Consider the following 18,063-nt stretch of genomic DNA (forward strand, 5'->3'; position numbering starts at 1 on the left):
TAATAAAATATGCTTTAATAGGAGTAAACATGTAACTTTTTTATTAAAGACAGAATTCACCCTTCAATTATTTGTATAATAAAAGAACACTTCATGTTAAAATATAATTACGCTTAATTTAACATAAGCGTAGCTCAGTTGGTATTAAAGCTGTGTTTCAGGACCGTTATCTCACAGGGAATTGTCACACGTCCGCACTAAAACGCTACAGTCATAAAGTTTGTCGAGTCCGTGTTGTTACATATTATGAAATATGTATTTTTAATTGAACTTAATGACATCGTAAAGGACCTTTTTTAGGTTATTTAAGTTTTTCGCTGTGATATATAAAACTTTTCTATTTCATTTTTGATTCAAAAATTATCCATAGTTTTTATATAATATAAATATAGACCAGAAATTTGTAGGTTTAAGGGAGAGTGAAATTTATATAGAATTTCACTGTTATGACTGTCATATCCGTAAGAGATTCTACTGTACCTTACTGTGTGTAAAATGGAACACTTAAATGGGTCAAGGACTAAAATTATGCATACACCAATCAGAAATCTAAGCAACGGAAGAAAATATGTTGTCATTACCTTCTTAAGGCAAACGAAAGAGTTGATACGCAAAAATGCAAAATCAAATTTTAATACCCATCAGCTATAACTTTAAAGGACGGACATTCAATTTACAGACCATACTGTGTCTTAAAATTTCTCATTTCGGAAGTTTGAGAATTATTTTTATTATTAAAAATGAAGGTTTATTTTGTGAATATTTCAAATTAAAAGTACATCTTCTATACATTTTGATATTATATTTCAATGGAGTTATTGATCGAGATTCCAACTAAATATATAAGAACAATACATTTAGTTGAAATAAAATTAAAAGTGAACAATCAATTAACTTGCAGTTTGAAATCGTCATTGGGTCTATTAAATAAATATACCTATACATATGTTTTAAATAATACAACGTTGAATAATTTTCGTTATTATTCTTATATTAATTTTAATAAAATTACAATAACAGCAACAAATATCTTTTATAATTATAATACGGATATAATTTGTTTAATTTTTATGTACATGTCATATTTTTATTTCAATATTATTATACGAATTCACTTATTGTTAGTGTGTTAGATGTGAAGGAGTGGTTGAGCGATTTTTGTGAAAAAAGTTTTCATAGAGAAGCTATATTCTTGTTTAAAAATACCACTGAGTCATAATATAAGGGATACCTCTTGACAGTTTATCAAAAACAGAGGAATCGTGAATAGATTATATGCGTTTCATATAAAACGGATCTTTTCATATGATTTTTTTTTTTTTAATCTTTAAATTTAATTCGAATTTATCCAAAGAGGTATCACACCGGCTATTTGGCAATGGTTTAGATATTAATTTAGGCCAAAAATACAAAAGCTTTTGCAATGGGAGAAACAGCAGGGTATGTTCAAAACCTTTAAGTATTTCATATTGTTGAAACATACTATAAAAATATTTTCAAAAAAAAATCTCTTTCAAATTGAAATTTACTAAATAAAAAACAATTGTAACAAAATTATATATTTATAAAATAGAATGATTGTGATAAAATATGGCCACGGCCCACAAAATAATTGTCGCTTAAGAGGTAGAGCTAAATATCATTAATTATTACTATTTGGTCAGCATATATACTTTGCTAAAAAGCCTCGCATCTAATGCGTTGAAACTAACACTAACTGCATACATTGATACTGATACAAAGATCGTATATGTACTTATAAAATAGTACGGTATTAAATTACAAAAGCTGTTCTTTATCCACCTAGCCGCATAAGTTTGCATAATCACGATGTGACGTCATCAATGTGACGTCACTTAGAACCAGATTGTGTACGTTTAGGAATTCTGCATAAGTGAAGAGGCGAATATCTGCTGCATGATGTGCGGCAACGAGGAGACCTCCATACAGACGTGGGCGTGACCAGCAGGTAACGAACGCAGTAAACTATAAGATAAGGGAAATATATTAAAATTAAATATCTTGTTTCATAGAAAATTGTACCTTATTGCTAATGTTATAATGATTAATATATTTGAAATGCATACACACATACAATTTTACTACATGTTGTATAGTAAGACGCTAAAATTATATGAGCGGGAAATTATAAGAAAATTTAATACAACTTACATGTTGGCCTCGTCGCCAAGACTGCCGATGAATATCACGTGGGCCTGAACCTTTGGCTCTGAAGTCAGTATGGCGCCTAAACGTTCGGGAGCTATGCCGTATCTGACAACAAACACACAGGCTAAGTTTATAAACACTTTTAAAAGATGCTATAATGAGAAACTCGACATTTCTGGATACGAGAATTTTATAAATAACCAGGAATTAAAATATACGTAAGAGCCTTAAGATTTTATACAACAAGGATTTGACGCTGAAAATTTTTTAGACATTTTCATTTAAATATAGCTACGCTCCACAAATTTTAGAATCATAGGTTAAATAAGGTTAGAGATAGTATGCAAAAAGACGAGAACAAAAATAAAAGAGGTATTGATATTAGTAAAGGGGAAAAAAGGTAGGAGTAGTCTAAGTTGAGAGCAAAAATTACAGTATTAATGAATAAATGTTGTACCTCCGGAGATTGGCGTCAGATAGTATAACGACTATAGCTTCGTCAGCGTCCTCGTGTGTGAGCGTTTTTATGGCGTGGTGTGCGCCGGCTAAGGTGTTGTCACCAGACCAACAGAACTGAGCGTGCGCGTGCATTGTACGGATTATCTGATAGAAATCATATTTTTTTGTAATGTCAAAAACAATTTCAATTATATTATTATAAAGTTTGATATTCTTTGGGCTTCGTAAGACTCATAATTCTAACTTAGTCTGTTTAAAAGAGGAAAACTAAAACCAAATAGTAAAATGGATTTTTTTTTCTGAATTATTAGTGATAGTAACATTATTAGTAATAGTACTTAAGCTGCTTAACTACTTTGATATGAAATTAATAACAGTTATTTAAGTTTAATTTTGGAACAGAACTCATGTTATATGTAAAACTAAAACTTTATATATATCTATCTCTTTCTAACTTGTATCGTATTCTATCTTCCCTCTCACCTACATAAACATTTAAATTTCCTTCTATCACATGTTTATTTCATTTTATATCTCATCTGCACAAATATATCTCTCTTTCTAGCATATGTCTTAATCTATCTCCCATCTCACCTGAAGCCTCTGCTTCTCATTCTCCGGTGGTCTGTCAACCCTGATCAGCTCCAAGGCATGTTCCTCCCCCGAGTGTCCGAACATGTCGTATCTGATCCTCGCCTCGTATCCCTTCAAAGCCTCTGTCAGAAGCACTACAGCCTCCATTGAACGTTCCAGACGACCGTCATATGAATTGAATCTGAAGAAATAACATATAATGAGATCTAAGTTTTTCGCGATTATTCATTTAAATGAAACTAGTATTATTCGGATTTACTACGCGGATTTTATTATTTAAAAACTACATATTCCCGACGTTTCGGTTACTTTGCAGCAACCGTGATCACGGACGTGACACACCTCGTCTGCCCGTGATCACGGTTGCTGCAAAGTAACCGAAACGACGGGATTATGTAGTTTTTAAATAATAAAATCCGCGTAGTAAATCCGAATAATACTAGTTTCATTTAAATAACATATATATATATACATAAGAAAATATAAAAGCTTGGTACTTGTGAATGATTCTTTCAAACAAGTTTTACTTCTAAACATATAAGACTCTATTTCATTATATCTAAGATATTTTTATTTGTTTTGTTATTGGACACACGGTATATACCTGTACATACTGCCGGAGACATCGACCACCAGTCTGAGTCGTTTCGGTTGGTCCGGGGGAGTCCCTGGGGGTGGTTCCAATTCCTGACGCCGACGGTATATTGATCGCTCACCTGTCAGACCTGGAAAATAAATAATATAAACCATTTACAATCTTGATAGTTAATGTATTAAGCTTCTGTATTCTTACCACAGTCACTACAACCTTCTTAAAGTAATTATTAAAGCGACGAAATAGATTTAGAAGCCTCATATAACATAATAAAATATTTTTCCTCATTCGAGACCCACAGATGTTTGGATATGGTATCATAAATTTAAATTTAATATGACATATAAGGCTTCAAATATTTTCCACTCTCAATTCCCTGCTGCTATTTTGACATTAATATGAATAACAGGTAATGAAAGTTATTAAAAGTATTGGACTACCCTCAATTATTGAATGTCAATTATATTGAATATTGGACTACCCTCATAGATTTAAGAAGGTCTGTTGATTCTCATAATAATATCTGACCTTCAATAATCTTCCCATCATCCAGTTCCCCACTAGTCTGATGCCTGGACCATTGTCTTTCCTTCTTCTTAGCCTGAAGTTCCGCTAACACTCCTCGTAAAGCTCCTATCTGATGGTATAAAAAAATAAAATAATACACAGTTAGTCATTTATATCTAATAAATAATGCTTTATATGACAATGTTTTAAAGTGTTGTATTACATACTTGGAGTACGATTCTGATAGAAATATTTTGAACAAAATTTAAAATAGATAAACTCTTAAATAAGCGTTCCACTTGCTTTATAACTATGACAAGAGGCTTCATTTATGTTTTCTATCTGAGTATTTATTCACATTAATAAAATATCTTATTCAAAAAGGTTCCACTTTAAATATTTTATTATGTGGTTACAATATTCTGTTAAGCAAAATGAAAATAATGGGATATTTTTCAATTTATCTAATTAAAGTATATATTTTAAAGTTACTTTGCTTATGTGAAGTAATTTAAATAATAAACTTATATCATTTGAGTACTTGGTAATTATTTTGGAGATTACCGTCCGAGATGTCCTCAGGACGTCCGTACAATAATTATAACTAGGAACCTAGGACAAACAGATTATTCATATAAAATTTATAGACTAAGTTCTTCACCTGGGGTTGCACGGCTCTCAGGAATTGTTCATACAGCTTAGCATCGTACTCGCTCATATTGATTTCTTTCAAGCGCTCCTCAAAAGCCTTCCTGTTCATTTCCCGGGCAGCTTTTTTCACGTGGTCCGGTATATCGTCTTTTTCAGCGTCTGATAACTAAAATAATACATTTAATATATGATAATAATTAAATAATTAATGTTTTTTTCAGTTTTGTACTCATTAAATTTCGGATAATTAAAAAAATATATTTTAATACTGATAGATAATGATTTGACCTCGTTACGTATATACCTCATAATCTCTCAATACATAGATGTTATTAAATTATTATAATTTATATAAAAAATATAATAAAATACATTAAATATTATTATCAATTATTCATTCCTAAATTATTAGGAAAATGTTTAAAAATTTTGTTTACTAACTATCAACGAAAATGTAAATAAAGACAGCTTTATTCAGACATGACGAATATCCATCAAATATGTTTTTAAATAAAAAACCCTTTTCGAATTTGGTCCACATGCTATATTTACAGATTGTAGAACAGAACGTAGTTCTTTAAGGTAAATAAAATATTTGTCTAACCTGGTGTACATCGTGTCCTTTATCTAATCTGTATGGACCTCCCTTCCCCCCCAGACCGGCAGTGTCTCTGCCCCCGGTTCCGCCCGCCCAGGTGTTCCCGCCCACGTGGGGCTGATTCTCAGGATCCTCCTTGCCGTGCTTCGGTGATGAAACATCTAGACTTTAGAAACATTTTTTAGAACACAACATTAATCTACATAATATGCATATTACCAATTGAATGAAAGCTTTTGTAACAACTTTTTCACGTTACTAATATATTATGTGGTATATTTATATACATATATATATATATTAAGACGGTAAATAATAATCTCATCAAAATCATGGTCGAATCAACGACAATAAAAATACATACAGCGACGACTTTGAACAACACCTTGCACAGTAAGTAATTTATAATAATAAAATCATCAATAAAGAAAATATGTATTTTATCTATAAACACTAAACCAATCATAGTAAAACCTGTAGGCCCTCACCCGCTTTTTCTATCAATGGTCATCTGTAACCTTTGTAGGGCCTCCTTCGAACGTCCGACAAGAACGCCATCTGTAGGCAGCCCGCTCGTGTGGAGCACCTCTAATAATGTGTCTGAGACGTCTTTACTGTAGCGATCGAAGTCGAACACGTTGCCGATTGCTGTCGCCAGATCTTCATTTGGGTATTTCTGGAATGTTTTTTAATCATCACTTACAAATAGTGCCCTTCGATCTCATCTTGAATGGGAAATCGTTTGTCCTTAAATCTCGATAACGAAATTAACATAACATGATCTAATAACTCAGATGTTATTGAATGGGTTGTTATAGTTTTTGGAAGTTATATATCTAGTAATGCCACAACTTTTTAAGATTATCTTTTGGACAAAAAAAAACTAACCTGTAAATGTTTAACAATATTAACTAGTTCTCTAGTAGAATATGGGTATGTTAGTTGTCCTTGGTCAGCCATATCTCTGAGTAATGCGAAGGCTTGAACCAGTTTTTTCATGACATCCTTAGGAACATCCGGTCCGTAAGCACGTAGAAGTTCTAATTCTGATTCTATTGATGGATTATCGACCGCGTGACAAGAGAATAGGTCACCTGGAATAAAAAATATAACGTTAATTGGTTGGTATTAAGTTTTTACTTGCTGATATTGAATTAAACAAAACTACTGACCCAATGAAGCAAAGAAATCATTTCCCAAAAACGGAAAACCTGGTCTGTTCGCTAGCACGATCATTCTAAAGTCATCATGCACGGGAATAAAACTAGACCAGATCTCCTCCCGAACTCTCCAACATGTGTTTAGGGACTATTCTCCTACCATCGCTCAGTATCATCTCCCCATTTTCAACTAAAGTTTTCAAAATACATGTCACATGTGTTGGTGCCTTATCCGCCTCATCCACAACCAAAACATGACCATATTTAACAGCTTTAACTAAGGGCGAATCTTCGTATATAACGACGCCATCTTGAACAGTGGGTTGCACTGTTAATGATTGAACCGTGTGTCTCTGTGGAGCTGAATATATTCTCTTGGACGATTCAATAGTTGTAAAAGTCTATCTGCAATTTTATTCTTCCCGACTCCTTGGTTGCCAACGAGCAACAAGTGGTTTCCTAATAGGAAATCTTGCAATAACCACTCCAATAGTCTGATATGCTGAGGCACATCATAGAACAAAATATCCGGTACTTTCGTTAAAGCATCCGTTTTAAATATATTAGAGCTCGTATCTCCTATAGTCAGGACACCATTTGTAACCGAACATTTTATTTTTTGTGGCTCACGGTTGAATATACCAATTTTTTTCGGAACATCGATTCCGATTTTCTGGCTCGCCCCATCTAGAGCTCGCCTAGCTAGGCTAGGCAAAAACTTGGCTAGGAAAGTTCTTTGGACAGTTTCATACGCAGAATCCGTCGGATATTTGGACATCCGACTAGCTATCCGCAGCAGCTGTCTCGTGGATAGAGAAGACGAGAGATTTTTTAATGTACTATCCTCCGATTTTCTCAATTGATCAGCAAGATTTATTATCGAATGCAATGGAGCAGATATATTCCCATACTGAAATAAAAACAACATTTTTATTACGTTATATATGATCGAATTATTAATTATTTAATGACTGTAATAAAAGGTGTTACCAAAGTATTTATAATAAATATTTCTTCATCTTTACTCAAGTTTCTCATCTCGTGGAAAATAAACAGGCTAAGAATCTCAGGTGAAAGCCACTGCTGTCCTCTTCCCAAAACCGGTGGCTCTGCTAATGCAACTATTCTGTAATCAATTGTAACAGCAGATACTAATATTATATTTAAGAAAAACTCAGGTGATATATCATAAATTAAGAAATAATGTATCAAAAGTAGCGATTTATCCTCAAGTTAATCCATTAAATGTAAGACAGGGGATTATTTTATGAAAATAATAGCTATTATTATTGATTTCATGGTTACCTAAAAGCAGGGTGAATTTTCTTAACCCCGCTGTCTTCTAACTGCTGTTCCGTGAGACCTGAACTAAGCAGTTCCTCGTATCTATCATGACGTAACAATCTCGTCCCATCATGTAGTTGTAGTTCTCTGTCGTGAACTAATCTAAATGTAAAAATAGTATTACAAATAATTTATATTATCCAGAGAGATTAAAAAAAACTAACGTTTCAATGCGCTAATCTTCAAAACAATCATGAATCAAATTCAAAACTCCAATCATAGTCAAGGAAAATATTTGTATAGCACCTAAAGAAACACAAAATCCAAGTTATCCGTAAAAAATTGTACTATTAAATTTTTACAACAAAATTCTTACCGATGTAAAACGGCTAGTGTACTAGCATGTATTCTATGAAGTCCATCCAAAACTGCGAGATGTCCTTTCAACGCAGCTTCGACGAGAGCTGAATTTCTCCAAACCGTATCTCCGTTTTCTAGAGTAGTTCTTTGCTGTATCAAATCTCTAGCTGTCATATCTTGGTACAGCACTATCGGCTCTATTGTGTAACCCAATAAGCCCGCTAATTGCTCCACAAGCAGACTTTTTCCGCAGCCTTTTGGACCTTTAAGTGAAATTCACGGTATGAGAAGGTTTTGTGATTGTCATTTTATTTTGACCACTGTCTTATTACTCACCCACAATACAAAAATCTCCGACAGCATGACTTAGGAGCAAATCATTTAAGAGCTGTGTTTGAAATTCTGTTCTAACATAGCCTTTCCTTTCACTCCTACTTTTCTTTCCTCCACACGCTACGCTAAATTGCGATACCTTTCCATTGATGTCGATATCTACTAACGCTTGATTTTCTATTAACTTTACATTTCGTAGAACAATATCTGACTTAGGATTTATCTGGATGTCAAGGTTATGTAAGATTGCTTCAACATTTTTTATATGATCTCTAGTAAGAAAAGTGTTATACGGGTATAGCAAATATAATAATTTGTGTACTGGAATGTTTGAGTTGCGCTCCTGAAAAAAAAATATATATTTTTATTTTACTTAAAGTAAAAAGTTTCTTAAATCCATTGTATCTGTGAATAGAAATAGGTGAACTAATTCAATTTTATTTTTATTTGACACTACTAGAATGTAAAGAACTTTTTATTCAGACATCTTTTCGAACGATGTTCACGGGATGAATTTATCATTTTAATCAAGACATAAATCACTGGTATGATATAAATTTGGGACATGCATATGAAAGTCAAATTTTCGTAATGTATGTACATAAAATGATAAGAGCCCTAGGGCAAAACGCAAATCGCTAACAAATCATAGATGTCAAACTATTCGGTACTCCTGTACCTTGTAACTTGACCTTGTCACACAGATGAGGAGATCGCGTGAAAACCTATGAATTGTTATAGACTGAAGATCATGAAACCATAAAGCACGCATATAGGGGACATTTATGTGTTATATCTATTTACGACCTTTCAGCTGTTCATAGTACTGTTTAACTGATTCTCTTGAGGGTAGTTTTTTGGTTGTTTTAAGTACTATAGCGAAAGCTCGCATGAAAAATAATCGCAAGTCCTTGTCTCACGCGATTCTTTATACATATTAATGTATATTTGTCATAATATATTACCTCATAAAAGTTAATGCTTTACATCCTAAATAAATAGTTAAAATCATACCAATATGAGCGCAGCAGCATATAAATTGTCTACTGGGAAGTCTGGTAGACTAATCTGTTGCAGTTCTGGACTTATCAAAGCGTAGGCTGCAGAAAGCAGTTTCTCCAACTTAATGGCATCCACGTTAGGAGCGTGCTCTTTTAGGGTGTTCAAATGTTCCTGTTGATAGCATTCTTATTATTAAAATAAAAACATACATATTTCATTTTCCCACTAGATAATTACCTACAAATTAACTAGATAATTATTCTAATTACCTACAAATCTTAATATCTATGAACACGCAAAAGACAAAACAATTTTATATCATTCAAAGCGCATTAATTACTCGACATGAAATTACGAAAATTATAGCCCCGCGAATGTTTTAGCTTAACTAACTGCGAACCGTGAATTGTTTTGAATTCACTCTTAAATTAATAAAAAATAGTTACTTACTCTCGAATTACTTTACATTATGAGATCTAAGACTTTCGCGAGTTTTATTCATTTAAATGAAACTAATATATTTTCGGATATACTACGCGGATTCTATTATTTTAAAACTACATAATACTACTACAGACGAGATGTCTGCCCGTTTTACTTTACATTGATAAATTTTATATTTTAAATAAATATAAAGCCTCAAAATAAAAAAAACGCTTTACATTTCAAGGAATTATAACAAGACCGGCATAAATTTGTTTCAGATTTCTAGTTTGTGTCAGAAGTCTGTTATTAATGTTAGTCTGTGCCTTACTTTAAGTCGATCGTAAATTATCTGCTTTAGTGCAAAACAAACAACACATATCAGTGGTTCTTAACTATTTATAGGTCGGAGTTTCTCAAAGTTTAACACGCGAATGAAACAAAATGGCACAGGTATTTACGCAAAAACTTATTTGTTGCTAATTTAAGAATCAGTGGTTAAGTGGAAAAATAGCACACAGAGATACAAAACTTAAAAAAATATATATAATCAAAATTAAAATGTAGAAATCCGTTTGTTGTATACAATATACAATTTTATAAATTATAAAATATATCTCAAGGGAATTCAGATTTAAAACTTTACTTTTGAAACAAAATAAATCAAACTAGATTTTGCAAGCAACTTTGTCTACGTAGACTTCAGAATTGGTCTCGGAGGAAAATGTAAAAAGTGTGTTAAAAATATATATAATGACCAAACTTCAGTCACATCTATAGTCTGTGTCGCGTAATTATATACAACATACTACCGTTATACGTCACAGGAACTACCCGGTATGCCGGGACAAATTATAGGCAATATTTTATGCTGATGTCTAAACTGCACTACATTAACATCACTACATAGTATAAAACAAAGTCGCTTTCTCTGTCCCTATATCCCTATTTATACTTAAATCTTTAAAACTACGCAACGGATTTCGATGCGGTTTTTTTAATGCATAGAGTGATTAAAAAGCATGGCTTATATGTATAAAAAAATCGTAAATAATTACATTTTTTCCGCTTACATTGCAATCGCAGACTGAACCCTTCCAGATTGATCAAAATAATGTATTAAGTATTGTACACATTGAAAAGGTCTACAGAAAACTCCGCGATGGTGAATGTCTATCTCTTACGGATATCCCACAATAACATTTTTTGTCATTTACTTTTTACGACAAATAATAGCTAATTTTCGAAGCGATTTTAACTATCATTAATCCTTATCCAATTAAATACATTGTTAATTTAATATAGATCTTTATAGCCACTTACACCCTATGATTTTTTTATACCCACATGAAGCCGGGGCGGGGCGCTACTTACATTATAAATAAAAAGCTTCATCAGAGTCTTTCAAATGCCTTAACGTGGAAAAGCAACAACGACATTTTCTGATGATACAAGTTGTAAAGTAATACTAAGTGACATAACTATAGTATTAGAAAACAAGACTATTAAACTACCCGCAGCCGTCGATAGCACATTAAAACTGCACTCATTCATGTCAGAAGCCCATTACCGTACACCGCACAGAAACTATTACCCTTTACCTCCCGTGTATTAATTCTGACAACTTATTACCGCTGTTAACATTTCAGTTAGCGATGTTATCGGTAATTAGAGTCACGCTCCGTTTGAAATATAACTGAAAATGGAATATAAATGATTTTAGAGTTTGCTGATGAGTAAAAAAAGTTTGGTTAAAAATGTTCAAGTAATAAATTATATAACAATAATGCTCAGACATATAAAGCAGTTGGTTCCAAATTTATGGTCTCTAGTAAATAGTAGGAAAACGTTAACGACATGAAGGAAATAATGTCTGTGATCGTAATGTCAGCTAGTTATTTTCCATGCCACATTATACTGAATCTGAAAACGAATATGGTGGTATTACTTTGAACATTAACAGTCTGGAATTCTAAAAATAATAATAAAGGCATCAATACAAGTACAACCAAAATGTTATACAGATTCTAGATAAGACTAGTTTTAGCGAAACTAATTTCTTCCTGACTAAAAGATGCTATCTCGGAATGTGAAAGTTGCTATTAACGGAAACTTCGAACATTCCAGAACTACTAATTTAGGAACATAAAACTTAATGGTTCGTGCGATCTAACAATTTGTGTTCTACAAATTTATGCGAAATCATTGAATTCCTAATACCTCACCGCATTTCCTCGTCTAGCTACTGTGACCTATATATAAGAAAACATTTGAAGCAATACCTAACGTAGACTTAAAGGCATTTTTCGTAACAATACCAGAGGAAGAAAGAAAAAGATCAGCACCACATCAGTTGTATGAAGAGCACTTATACTATTTAACCATTATATACAATAAGAAAAGAAACAGACCATGAGTTTTCATTTAGTTAATTAAAAACTATATCTATGTGTATAAATTTTTTTTTCTATGGTATTATATTTTCTTCCTAAACACCATTTTTTATTTTTCTGCAACGAAAGAGTTCAAAGGTAACAGTTTTAAGTTAAAGAAATATGATATAATATTAATTTAAAATATATGACCGATATAAAAACAGCGTTTCAACCAAAGTTCTTTAATTCCTGTTTCTTTTTTTGCGAAAAAATAAACCATAAAAACGCTTTTGTAACATATTTAATTCAAAAATTATTCCCACAATCAGTCTATATCCTCGGTTATAAACTACACCACAGGATAGTTGCAGGACTGATATTAGATTCATATAAATAATAAGGTAATTGTCATAATATTTTTTGAGCAGAACTTTTCAAGGACCGGTGAGGGAGCTTATCTACAAATATAAAGACTTTCGAACAAACAAAGATATGGAAATAAACAAGATATACTGGTACACTGTAATGTATGTGAAATAATAATAAATAAATACTAATAGTATTTTTAATTTCCCCACAATATGGGTATGGACGTTGTAAATTTCTATCGTTCGTAATTTTTAACTACGAGAAATTTATTTAATTATTACACAAATTAGTTTTTTTTTTTTTAAGAAAATAAAAATTAGCTATAAAAAATATCACGTCGCGTCGTGTAGATTAAAAATTGTCAAAACTAAAAGGACAACCAAGTAGTTTCTGAACTTATAATGATCCTCGTTTTGCGACGCGAATATTCAAATAAATGGGAGGGTTGCATGATGTAATTCAACTATTACGAATTCACAGAAAGGACTGTGTTTATAAAGAAGATAGTCCAAAATATAACCGAAATTTAAATGTGTACAGATCTAAAAATAACACTTAAAATATCTATCAATACTTTAATAAGATAATATAGACTTATTTAATATCCTAATTCAAATCTTTGTGTATAGTAAGTTTGATTTATGAAAATAATAGACATTTATCATATTGCAAGCAAGAAATCAAAGAAAAATTTGCTTGCAAATTCAAGGTCTAATTCAAAATATAGCAGATTTTATGAAAATGTAACCTGATAATAAATATGTTTGATTCCGCTGTAACGCGCCCTTATCACAAGGTAAGGACAAAACTTGTCTCTTCGAGGAGCTGGCTAGTCACTCGCGAGGCGGGTACACGGAGCGACGTTGAAAATTTGCATTAATACAGTATCGGTTAACTCTAACTCAGTAAATATTTAAAAATTCCTAAAAAAAAACCATGTAAGTGTTTCATTTCATATGTTCTATAATATTTGTGAAAATTTGTTTTTTTTTTACATTTTTCGAGTTCATTTTTGTTCGCCATCGAATCCTCTATTATATTTTCTTATTCGGATATTCGATAAACATTGTTCATATCTAACAAATCTTTCCGTATATACAGGTAATTTATTTATTTTTTACACACAAATAAAGGTGTTTATTATCGATATTATTAATTCTATAACTTCAAAGCTGAAGAATTTAAAGAAAATAATTCTCTTATTTTCGTTTATTGTTATTTGTGTCATGTATTAAATAATCAGTTAATTTAAAATAAAATAAATCAGTCAATTTCATAATTCCAAAGGGGAAATTTTTACGACTTTATTTTATTCGTATCGTATTCGTATTAGAGAGGGGACAAAACATTCAATTATTTATTATTTTTTAAATGGACATCGAAAACGAAATCTATTTCACTAATGTGACTAACAAGTTCAAAAGCTTTAACCCTCACACGTATGAGAAATACCTAAAACGTGACGAAGCGGAATTACAAATAGTTTTCAAAAAGGAAATGTGTTAAAAAAAGCAACAGGCTAGTTTTTTACTTACGCAAAAAATATTGACAAGATACCATTTAGATTTAATATAAAACCAAATAAAATAACACATATATCGAAGAAACAAATACTTGGTTCAAGTAATTTATTAATTATCTTTCATTATTTCAGAGAGCAGTGGAACTGTAAATAAAATTCAATTATGGGAAAGCAACGAGTAATTACAGAAATTAAGGTTTTCCGTGTACCCGGAGAGAAAGCAATTTAAGCCGAGTGAGTTGTAATATGCCAGCGCTCTGGCAATCATCTCAGCGCCCTATGTACGTAAGAACTATTTGGGTGGACGGATTCCGGCACGTGATTTTAACCCACGACGACCCTCACTATATCAAACTCTGCACTAAAAGAAGCAGGCCTAACTCATCAGCAAGTTACGCTAAAACCAATAGAAATATCCCCAGTTCTCTGAGCCATCAGGAAGTTTTGGGGGAATGTCTTCGGAAATTCAACTTCATAAGGAATGATAGACACGAAGAAAACACACGGATACCCCATATTGAAAAACTTAACTTATCGGATGTGGACGATTTGAACGAGGACTTAATAGTCAAGGCATCACCACAACCATTCTGTGAGATCAAAAACATTCAATTGAATCTAGAAGCTGATAACATGAGAGCTGTTAAAAGCAATCGCACTTCAAGAACCGAAGTTAAAGAAAATACTGATTTATCTGACAGAGTACTGCAATGGTTGGACCTGGCTGGCAAAGAGAGTCTTTTAACACAAGAAAACATGGAAAGAATGGCCCAACAAAGACACAGCTGGCCAGAAATACAAAGAAGGAATATAGTTAAATCGAAAACTGCTACGGATTTGAGGACGAGGGAAGCAAAGCCGGTAACGGATACTAAAACGTGTACTATCGATCGCCAAGAGGCTTACATACCGACATCGGCGAACACGATCGAGAACTATGCGAGACAGTCACGGAACACGAAAATCACGCGACACGACACAAAAATAAAAGAAAACAAAAAGGTCAAAGACATGAGGGCGAGTGTCGCCGAGACGAGACAGAAAATGGTATTGGAAAGGAGTGCCGTTGAAAAACGCTACGCCGAAATGGTCAGCAAGAAATTAATTCCTGACACTGGTAAGACGAAAAAGCAAGTGCACATATTCATGCCGGAGGCTTTGACTAATAAAGGACCAAATATAGCCAGCGTTCCTGAAAGTCTACTTTCTAGTAAATCTTAAAAAAATACCAATTTAATTATGCTTTTTCAACGAAAATTACTATTGACGCTCTTATATTACATATTTAATTGACATAACAATGAAAATTATTGTCATCTAGATAATTTTTTCTAAGTTAATAGATTGAGGAACATAAATCTACCTTACAACACGGATTACGGTAAACTGCGAAAGATATTACATCATATCGCTGTAAAGTCTTAACAGATTTTAATTTCTCCGTTAAGAAATTAATATTTTTAGTCTTCTGGGAAAAGGAACATACAATTTTTAGCTTCTTATATTGAAATTTAATGACGCTTGATGACGTACTTTAAAAGAATAAGTAATAAGAACTTAATAAGAATAGAAAGTAAGAGTGTAAAAAGTTTGAATTTTTACTTAAAACTTTAGGTTTTCTTTTTGTATAACTTTATTATGTCTAAAATTTTTCTCAATCATAAAATAGGTATAAACGATCGGCTTCATTACTTGTCTGTAATAAATTGTTACGATTACAAAATCGTTCCAGTACTTTTTGTATTCATACCTTTTTATTAAATTAAGTCTGCTTCAAAAAAAGCCGTTCATGAACAGTAAACCAATTAACAAAAATGTTAGCGACATCTATTAAAAAAATAAGTTCACTAACTAAATTAAAAGTATTCTAACTCACCCCGAATCCGACAGTAGCGACATCTCTGGCCTGAAAGCGAGATCTCAACGGTGGATCCAAGGGCTGTCCATTATAACGTGGCACTGGCAGCCCTAGTGCTATCACACGGAAATTCTCGTCAACTCGCACCAATTTCCATCTTGTCACTTCTTTCACACCATGTTCCTGTTAAATGATTTAAATGTAATAAAATAATATTAAATGGAATTAATCTTAAGTAACTTTTTTTTTTGTAATAACGAATAATACTTTATAAAATTCTTTTTGTTATGACTAATTAACTTCTAACTCTTCATGAGCATGTTCTCCTGGTTTACCCATAAACATAACAAAATTGTTTTAAAATCCAGGCCTTTCACCTTTTATACCCATGGATGTGTATATTAATGTATGGACAGGAACTACATATATCAAATAAAATATAGCAATTTCTGAACATTAAATTTTTGAGAAAATTCAATGGTCCAACATAAAATTATGACCTAGAGATCATATCTCAATAATTTTTTATAAGGATATGTATACATGAATATGTTTCTTAACTTATACAAATCAATTGACTTACTTCCAACAATTTGTCATATCTGGAGGCTGGGATCAGGAACCTTCCGTCTTCGAGGTGCATCTCCCTATTCTCCAGTAAATTATTCAACACCGGCAGAACATTGCGCTCTGCTTTCTCAATTCCTTCAATAACAAGAACTCGTCCTTCAACAGCAGCTCTTACTGCACTCTAAAAAACAATTACACAATAAAAATTTGTGTCCAATACTTATCACATTACAAAATATTAATTTTTAAATAAGTTATTTTGTCTAAAATCATTTACCTGGTCAAAATACTTTGCAGTGGAACTCTGAATTTCTCGTCTCTGTTTGAGGTCTGCTTCTGTTGTGTCACGGGAAAGAGCTACATACTCAAGCTCCCTTTGGGTCAACTCCAAATATTGAAGAGCAACTTTCCTCCTAAAATAAGAAAAAAAGAAATATAGATATGATATATTTATGCATTTATTTATTATTATTTTAAAAACAATAATATGAATTTTTTTATATGTTCTATATTATTTTGATATAAATAGTTAAACTTTTATTATTACAATATAACATCAAACATTAGGATCTTTTATTTTTAACGTAAAAGTTATCTTAACAGCACAAATTTAAGGAAGGTATTAATAAATCACCTGCTGGGTCCCGGACTTCCTAAGAGAAACATATCCTGGCCAAGTATATCTTTTTGCATCATCCAACGTAAATTTCGCAGACTGCTTTGTGAAAGAGAATTTAACTGACCATCTTTAATTGTCACTACAATCATTGGGTACAGGATTATTAAATTTTATCACAGAACAATATTTAATAAAACATTTTTATGTTGAACGCCTTACCATATTTTCTAGGCACGTATTCCACTTTCTTTGGTTTAGATATTTCTTTGCTCACGTTGCCTATAGTTATCGTTCCTTCACTTGAAAAAGCTCGAACATTATTAGGGGTTAAATTAACATTTCGACCATTTAAAATACGAATCAAAACATCAATACGTCGCACCGTTACCGATGGGTTATACATCTTAGCTGATAAATATTACACTAAAAAAAATATGTATCTGAATACAGATCACGATTATTTCATTCTGAATGTTGTTTTTAACTTATAAACTCTGTTTATTTCTTATAGACCATAAGTCCAAAGTCTAAGACTTCATGGAATGATGGAACTCATGTTTTTGACGTAAATCAACATGACGTCTCACAGCTGAGTAGCGTTTAGATATTCCAATG

At 32.1% G+C, this 18,063-nt stretch overlaps 2 protein-coding genes across 2 annotated transcripts; one reads left to right on the plus strand and one right to left on the minus strand.

Moving 5' to 3' along the window:
* Window positions 1-1,543: 1,543 nt before the first annotated feature.
* On the minus strand, window positions 1,544-18,004 carry LOC116769932 (von Willebrand factor A domain-containing protein 8). Its single transcript, XM_032661146.2, is given in 23 exon segments — window positions 1,544-1,986; window positions 2,173-2,274; window positions 2,627-2,772; window positions 3,223-3,403; window positions 3,827-3,947; window positions 4,346-4,454; window positions 4,986-5,141; window positions 5,580-5,739; window positions 6,062-6,249; window positions 6,462-6,667; window positions 6,746-6,842; window positions 6,844-7,082; window positions 7,085-7,643; window positions 7,724-7,859; window positions 8,039-8,179; window positions 8,394-8,640; window positions 8,714-9,053; window positions 9,725-9,883; window positions 16,278-16,442; window positions 16,843-17,010; window positions 17,107-17,242; window positions 17,464-17,587; window positions 17,668-18,004. Coding segments are annotated over 23 exon segments (4,173 nt in total). The 5' UTR covers window positions 17,852-18,004; the 3' UTR covers window positions 1,544-1,877.
* Window positions 13,701-16,409, plus strand: LOC116769939 (uncharacterized). The gene is made up of 2 exons (XM_032661166.2): window positions 13,701-13,817; window positions 14,534-16,409. The coding sequence occupies exon 2, from the start codon at window positions 14,648-14,650 to the stop codon at window positions 15,620-15,622; it is 975 nt and encodes a 324-aa protein (XP_032517057.2). The 5' UTR covers window positions 13,701-13,817; window positions 14,534-14,647; the 3' UTR covers window positions 15,623-16,409.
* Window positions 18,005-18,063: the final 59 nt, after the last annotated feature.

Source organism: Danaus plexippus (genome assembly GCF_018135715.1).
Source record: "Danaus plexippus chromosome 13 unlocalized genomic scaffold, MEX_DaPlex mxdp_15, whole genome shotgun sequence".
NCBI classification, from domain to species: domain Eukaryota; kingdom Metazoa; phylum Arthropoda; class Insecta; order Lepidoptera; family Nymphalidae; genus Danaus; species Danaus plexippus.